At 45.8% G+C, this 8,368-nt stretch overlaps 1 protein-coding gene across 4 annotated transcripts in view; it reads left to right on the forward strand.

Annotated features, from left to right (window-relative positions):
* Nucleotides 1–7,763, forward strand: part of CUNH2orf42 (chromosome unknown C2orf42 homolog) — a 57,997-nt gene extending 50,234 nt beyond the window's left edge. For 3 of the 4 annotated variants that reach the window (XM_029558739.1, XM_029558738.1, XM_008823251.3), the window contains 3 exons: nt 1,402–1,502; nt 3,650–3,812; nt 4,921–5,475. In XM_029558739.1, the coding sequence (XP_029414599.1) occupies nt 1,402–1,502; nt 3,650–3,812; nt 4,921–5,129 (473 nt within the window). In that variant the 3' untranslated portion in view covers nt 5,130–5,475. Of the gene's footprint in view, nt 1–1,401; nt 1,503–3,649; nt 3,813–4,920; nt 5,476–7,410 lie in introns of those variants that run through there. The other variant, XM_008823252.3, reaches the window with a different exon arrangement.
* Nucleotides 7,764–8,368: the final 605 nt, after the last annotated feature.

Here is an 8,368-nt window from a genome sequence, read left to right on the forward strand (position 1 = left end):
AATCACAGAGATCCACCTGCCTCTGGCTCCCAAGTGCTAGGATTAAAGGCTTGCACCACCACACCTGGCTGTTTGTTTTTTAGACAAGCTCTCTCATAGCCCAAGCTAGCCTCAAACTCACTATGTAGCTCAAGCTGGCCTCAAACTCACTATGTAGTCCAAGCTGGCCTTGAACCCCTAAGCTTCCTGCCTCTACTTCTCAAGTGCTAGCCCAGCAGGAAGAAAGATTTATTTGGGCACATGGTTTCCAAGGTTTCAGAGAGGCTGTTTCTGTTGTTTCTGGGCCTATAATGAGGAAAAATATCACAGTAGAACATATGGCAGAGAAAAGCTGTTTACCTCACGGCAACCGAGAAGCAGAAACAGAAAGCTAGGAAGAGTCTGGGGACAAGGTTTATCTGTAAAGGGCATACCCCCAATGACTTCTTCCAACTAGACCCAACCTACTAGTATTCCACTGCTAACAACACCATCCTGTATTAACCCACCAAGGATTCGTCTATTGACCAAGTCAGAACCCTCAGGAGGTAATCACGTCCCCAAAGCCCACCTGCTGGCAGCCAAGTCTTTACCACAAGAACATGCAATGGACATTTCAGTTTCAAACTATCATAGATGGTTCAAGAGACTGTGTAGGACCCCCAGGCTGGGGTACCCAACGTCCACGGGAGGCCGCACCCCAATAACTCAGTCCTCAGACCAGGAGATGCAACAAGCAAGAGGATTTAATCGTTTGCGCAGATGGGCTCCTGCCTCACTTGGAGAGAGAGAGAGAACAGCAGCCCCAAGCTCAGCTTACAGGCGATTTTTTAAAGGCAGAAACCACAGTCCACAACCGGCAGCAGTGGGAGGGGGCCGGCAGCAACCAGCAATAGGGGGCTGGCGGCAACCGGCAGTAGTGGGAGGAGAAGTCTCTGGTGATGTCCGGAGCATGAAAAGGTCAGCTCTTTCTCAGTAGTTAGAATTATTTTACTTCTTACTTCCTTGTTCTGAATATTCTTCTTTAGTCTGGGGGATTTGGTTTAAATCTACTTTAACCTGGGGGAGCTTTAGTTTGATTCCATCAGGAGTTCCATACATATGGCTTTACCAAACAGAAGCAGTAGCATACCCAAGGTCCTGGATTCATCCTAGCACTGGAAAAAAAAAAAAAAAGTAAACAAGTTTTTAAGGTACAAACATAAGCATCTCAAAGAAGCCACAGAGACTCCTTTATAGAGGAAGTCCTTATCATTTAGTTGGTCAGTATCTGTCAATCATATACTTGCAGAATGTGCAGAATTTCAGATCTGCAAGGAAGAACTAGCTGCACTGAAACGAGTGAGAAACTGAGTAGCAAATACACTGGGAAAGAATGATGCTGCTTGGGTTCTAACTTTGTCCGTTTTTTTTAAATTGAAGCTTTTGTTCGGAAGGATGCCTTGCCACTAGGAACCTTTTCCAAGTACACCTGGCATATTACTAATATTCTGCAAGTTAAACAAATCTTAGACACCCCAGAGGTAAGAGTTTTTGCCCCAGGAACTGTGTGTGTGTGTGTGTGTGTGTGTGTTTGTGTACATGTGCATATCTGTACAAGTGCATTTGGAAGTTTGAGGTGTCTGTGTCTTCTTCAATTACTCCTTTTTTTTTTTTTCAGTTTTTTGTTTTTGAGACAGGGTCTCCCTGTAGCCCCAGCTGGCCTGGAACTCACTATAGACCAGGCTGACCTCTGCCTCCCAAGTGCTGGGATTAAAGGGTTGTGCCACCACACCTTGGGTTTTGAGACATGTTCTTTTTTATAAAAGAAATTATTATTTTTATTTTATGTGTTTGAGTGCATTGCCTTCATGTATGTAAGTACACCCATGTTGAACAGTGCCTGAGGAGGTCAGAAGAGGGTATGGGATCCTTTGGAACTGGAGTTATGGATGGTTGTTAGCTGCCATGTGGGTGCTGGGAACCAAGCCTGGGTACTCTGCAAGAGCAGCTAATGCTCTTAACCACTAAGCCATCTCTCCAGCCCCAATGGCCTTTTTAAAAAAATAAGTTATTTTATTATTTTTTAATTTTATGTATATGAGTATATTGCCTGCATGTATGTAACTGCACTCATGTTGTACAGTACCCAAGGTCAGAAGAGGGTGTCAGAGGCAGGAATTGGAGTTATAGACTGTTGTTAGCTGCAATGTAGGTATTTGAACCCAGATCCTCTGCAAGAACAGCTAGTGCTCTTAACCACTGAGCCATTTCTTCAGCCCCAAGACATGATCTTTTCATTGGCATGAAGCTCACCAATTCAGTCACACTGTCTGGCCTATGAGCCTCAGGGATCTTCCTAGCTCCACTTCCCCAGTACTAGAGTTGACAGTCATGTGTGGTCATGCGTAGCTTGTATATGGGTACTGGAGATCCAAACTCGTTGTCCTCTGCTTGTATAGGAAGAACTTTACTGGCAGAGCCATCTTCCCTGCCTTCACCTTGTTTTTTGAGTCAGGATCTCTCATTGGCCTGGAGATGGCTGGCTAACAACCATCCATAACTCCAGTTCCAAAGGATCCCACACCCTCTTCTGAGCTCCGCAGGCACTGTTCGACATGGGTGCACTTACATACATGAAGGCAATGCACTCAAGCACATAAAATAAAAATAAAATTTCTTTTTTAAAAAAGACCATGTCTCAAAACCTAAGGTGTGGTGGCACAACCCTTTAATCCCAGCACTTGGGAGGCAGAGGTCAACCTAGTGGGTTTGGTTGGCTGACCAACAAGCCCCAGGAATCTATCTGTCTCTGTTTATCCAGCACTGGGATTATAAGCATGCATACCTGGCTTTTTCAAGTGGGTTCTGGGGATGGAACTGGAACTCATGCTTGCATGGCAAATACTTTACTGACTGAGCCATCTCTCTAGCCCCAGGAGTTCCCTTTTTTCATACTAAGGGATTATTCAGAAGTAGTCTTTGTAGTTCTGACTCTGATCTTGGTGGATATTCTTGCTTTAGACAATGTCTTAAAAGTTTGGCACAGTGGGAGGTAGAGGCAGGAAGATCCAGACCAGCTAGGGCTACACAGTAGATCTTGTCTTTTTTTAAAAAAGTGTCTTAAAGGGCAGGGAAACAGCTCAACAGGTGAAGGTGCTTGCTACATAAACCTGATGACCTTGAGTTTGATCCCTAGCACTATATAAAATCAGGTGTGGTAACGTACACCTGGAAGCCTAGCACCTACAAGGTGGAAGCAGGAAAATCAAAGGTTCAAGGTTCATCTAGGTGTGATACATACTTCTTTAATCCCAGCACTTGGGAGGCAGAGGCGGGCAGATACCTGTTAGTTCAAGACCAGTCTGGTCTACATAGTGAGTCCAGGACAGCTGTAGCTACAGGGAGACCCTGTCTCAAAAAAAAAAAAAAAAAAAAAAAAAGTGGCACATAACCTGTAACCTCAACATTGTAGTATTTTGGTGAGGTGGAGACATAAGGATTGTTGGGGCTTGCTAACCTCCAGCCTAGCTCCAGATCCAGTGAGACTAAAGTTGGACACCCATGTCCTCCTCTGACCTCTGAATGATTTGTCTGCACTTACGATAAAAAGAATCACAAGAGACCTAGTGTATCTAAGATGCATGCACTTCCAGTTTTCCATTTCTCCTGTTCTTGTCTCTGTGTCCAGATGCCCTTGGAAATCACCCGTAGCTTTATCCAGAACCGGGATGGGACTTATGAGTTGTTTAAATGTCCCAAAGTGGAAGTAGAGAGCATAGCAGAAACCTACGGTCGCATGGAAAAGCAGCCTGTGCTGAGACCGTTGGAACTGAAGACCTTCCTCAAAGTTGGTATGTGAATTTCTATTGAGGGTCATCTGTGCTTAAGACACTGAGGCTCTGGATCTCATCCTTAGTCAAAGAAGGCACTTTGATTCGTTTTACAAGAACCTAGGTTGTCTCATTTGAGCTGGAGCTTTCCAAATACTTGTCAGAAGTGATGCATGTGCACCATAAAGAAATTAGAGTCTAGGGCTGGAGAGATGGCTCAGTGGTTAAGAACACTGTTCTTGCAGAGGCCCCAGGTTCAATTCCTAGCACCCACACGATGGCCAACAACCATCTGTAACTCCAGATCCAGGGAATCTGATGCCTTCTTCTGACCTTCATAGGCATTGCATGACATGGGTGCACTTACATACATGAAGGCAATACACTCATACACATAAAATAAAAATAATAAATAAAATATCTTTAGCCATGCATGGTGGCACACTCCATTAGTCCCAGCAATAGGCAGGCAGAGGCAGGCAGATCTTTGTGAGTTCGAGGCCAGTGTGGTCTACATAGTAAGTTCCACGCCAGCTGGAGCTACAGGGAAATCCTGTCTCAAAAAGACCAACAAAAAAAAAAGAAAGAAAGTAATTAGAGTTTAAGGGCTGGAGAGATGGCTCAGTCGCGCATACCACCAGGCCCAACTAAATATATTTTTTAACTTCATAATGATCAAGAAACCTGATAACCTCAGTCACCCCTGAATATGCATACCCTGATTACTACTGATTACCAAAGCCGAGGACACTGCTCCAGTCCAAGGGTCTTCTCACTTTAGGAATGCCCATTAGAGTAATTCCAGCACCTGGGAGGTTGAGATAGAAGTACTTCAAACTCACTCAAGGCTAGCCTGGGCTACAAGTAAGACCCTGTCTTATAAAACAAACAAAAAACACAAGAGCCAGACATGGTGGTGCATGCCTTTAATCCCAGCACTTGGGAGGTAGAGGCAGGCTGATCTCTGTGAGTCGAGGCCAGCCTGGTCTACATAGTGAGTTCCAGGCCAGCTGGGGCTACAAGGGAGACCCTGTCCCAAAAAGACAAAACAAAAACAAAAACAAAAAAACGAATACCCATTAGGTCAGTTGGGCTCATATCAACTAGTGTTAATTTTTTTCCTCTGCAGGTAACACTTCCCCAGATCAAAAGGAGCCAACACCATTTATCATCGAATGGATCCCAGATATCCTTCCTCAATCCAAGATTGGTGAGCTTCGGATCAAGTTTGAATATGGTCACCACCGGAACGGGCATGTGGCTGACTACCAAGATCCAAGGCCATCCTTGGACCAGCCCTTGGAACTGGCCCCTCTGACCACTATCACTTTTCCTTGAGGCAAAGCCAGTATTTTGCTGCTAAGTTTGCACATCCCCATCCCTGACCACTCTAAACCCTAGTTCAGCACTTAGAGGGCCCTCCTCCTGGTGAACTGCTCTTTGCTAAGTGCAGTTTCTTTGAACAATCATGTGGGTTCTGTGGAAGAAACTTCTTGTGAATAGCCATGTTGGTGCTGCTGTGTAGTCTTCATTGTAAAGTGGGCAGTATTTCTGACCAGAGTTTTAAAAGAAAAAACAGGGGGCTGGAGAGATGGCTCAGCGGTTAAGAACACTGATTGTTCTTGCAGAAGACCCGGTTTCGAATCCCAGCACCCACATGGCAGCTAACAACTGTCCGTAACCCAGTCCCAGGGGATCCGACAGCCTCTTCTGACCTCCTCTAGCATTGCACAACACAGGTGCACCTACTATATGCAGGCAATACACACATGCACATAAAATAAAAATATTGAAACAACAGAAGCCCAACTCACTTTCCTTATAGATTCACCTGCAGTTTTTTTTCTGTAATTCTCTAAGTGTGTAGCACTGGGCCCTATGCCCAGTGTTGGAAAGTTAATGATATACTGGGCAGGGCAAAGATCGTCCTGATTAGCTCCAGTCCTGCTCTTTATTCTGATCTCAAATAAATTAGAGCGTCACTAGTTTTTCGAAATGATATCATCTGCTGTGCTGATTTTACAAAAACCTTTAGTGGTGGGTGAAGCTGGAAAGATGACTCAGCACTTAAGAGCACTTATTACTCGGCCCTGGGTTCCATTCCCAGCACCTAAATCCTGGCTCACAACTGTGACTCCAGTTCCAGGGGTTCTGATGCCCTCTTCTGGCCTCCATAGGCAACTGCATGCATGTGCTGCACATATACTCAAGAACGCTCATGCACATACACATAAAAATAATCTTAAAAAATGCCTAAAAATAGCCAGGCGTGATGGCACATGCCTTTAATTCCAGCACTTAGGAGGTAGAGGCAGGTGGATCTCTGTGAGTTCCAGGTCAGCTGGGGCTACAGGGAGACCCTGTCTCAAAAGAAGACCAAAAAAAAAAAAAAAAAAAAAATTTACCCTTTGTGATAATTTACCTCAGTAAAACAGGAAAAGGAAGGTCACACTAGGAACTTGTGACATTTCAGACTAGCTTGAAATTGCATATTCATTTCACATTCTCCTCTTTATTCAAAAATGTGGACAGCTGGCAAGATTGAACTCCTGGTGGTTCACTGATTGGAATAGAGATGGTGAAGGGAGTGGAGATGCATTTCCTGTGCCTGCTGTGACTTCCATTTACACCTCACCAGGCACACTCACACAACATTCTCATCCAGTCTTAATTTTTCTTTGGAGTTTAGCGTGACCAAAGAGCCTCACACCATTAAAATATTTAGTTTTACTTCTGTGTGTGTCCTGCTTAAGGTATCATGTTGCTTTGATATGAATTTCTTACAATCCATTGTCCTTGGACAGCTGGAAGACAAAAATATCCATGAGGTAGACTTCATAGTTTTTTGAGTTCCAAGTAACAGGAACCGGCTCCAACCAGCTTAGGCAAAAACGTTCCTGGTCACTGTAACAAATGCTCATACTAAGAGTGGGCTGGATAAGACAGTTACCACCCTGACCCTCACCCGGGGGTGGATGTGGGTTGTGGCCTGACCTTAGGAGCCCTGGGTCCTGGGTCTGTCAGACCTGTCTCTATTCACACTCACCATGACTCTTGGTGATAGGGCTTCCGCAGTAGGACTTGCTAAACAGGCTCTCAAATTTTAATGGGATCTTAAGTTAAAATTTGTATTCTAGGGGCTGGAGAGATGGCTCAGCGGTTAAGAACATTGCTCTTGCAGAGGACTGGGGGTTCGATTCCCAGCACCCACATGGCGGCTAGGAACCGTCCTTAACTCCAGTTCCAGGGGAATCCGAAGCCCTCTTCTGACCTCCCCGTTGCACGGGTGCACCCACATACACGCAGGCAATACACTCATACACATAAAATAACAAAATATACTTTTTTAAAAATTCGTATTCTAACTGGTCCTGGTGACAGGCAAACCTCTAGGAGTTCAAACAGGGCTACATAATGAACCTTTTTTAAAAAAAGTATAAAGGTAGGAGAGACGGCTCAGCGTTAAGATCACTTGCTGATCTTGCAGAGGACTGGGTTCAGTTCCCAGCACCCACACGGTGGCTAATAAACATCCATAACTCCAGCTCCAGGGGATCAGACGCCTTCTGGCCTCCGCAAGCATTTGCAGGCTTAACACAATTTTTTTTTTTTTTTTTAGTTACTCTCTACCAAAACCTCGAGAACGGGGTGCAAGATTCTGCGACTCTACAGCAGGTACCCCGCGGGGCCAAAGACAGATTAGAACAAATCACTCCGCCCCAATTCTTCCTCCTCCTCTAGACGAGGAGGAAGTAGGGCGTGATGTGTCTATCTCGTCTCGCGTATCTGGACCTGGCCTTGGGAGTCAAACGATGCTTTTTGGGAGATCACGACTTTGCTAACGATATAAATGCTGTAAGAAAACGACGCTAATGCGCACTGTGTCTCTTTTTCTATGCTTCAAATCTCCCGTAAAGAATACAATTAGCTACTTCCAAGGGCTTGAAATCACGCTTCCGCCCACACTGGAGAGCAGAGAAACCCAGCGGCAGGCGGTCACGCGGCCCCATGAGATGACGTCACGTGTGCCTCCCGCCTCTCCGCAGTCCTCCCGCCAGGCGGCGCCACTGGTCGCTCTCGCGCCCTCGCGCTGGCGCTCTGGACACGTCACCACCTTCGCGTCTTTTCTGGAGAGCGCGAGATGGAGGGCGCTGCAGACAGTGACGTTACAGGGGTTCCCCGGGCGGCTTGCATGGGTGGGGCTGTGGACGTGGCGCCTGGGGTTGCTGGGAGAGGAGGAGGGGCTTAGTAAAAGGATGAAGAAGAGCTGGGTGTGGTGGCGTACGCCTTTAATCCCAGTATTTGGGAGGGCAAGGCGGGCGGATATTGGTGCGTTCGAGGCCAGCCTCGGCTCTATAGCGAGTTCCAGGATAGCTGGGGCTACAGGGAGATCCCCGTCTTAAAAAAAAAAAAAAAAAAAAAAAAAAAAAAAAAAAGCTCCAGTACTGCAAAAATCAAGCAGTTAATGGGTGAAGGGGGATACCCGTCTTAAAAAAAAAAAAAAAAAAAGAAAGAAAGAAAGAAGGAAGCTGGGTGTGGTGGTGCATGCCTGTAGTCCCCGCACTTGGGAGGCAGAG

The sequence above is a fragment of the Nannospalax galili genome, unplaced genomic scaffold (genome assembly GCF_000622305.1).
Source record: "Nannospalax galili isolate Female #2095 unplaced genomic scaffold, S.galili_v1.0 scaffold269, whole genome shotgun sequence".
NCBI lineage: Eukaryota > Metazoa > Chordata > Mammalia > Rodentia > Spalacidae > Nannospalax > Nannospalax galili.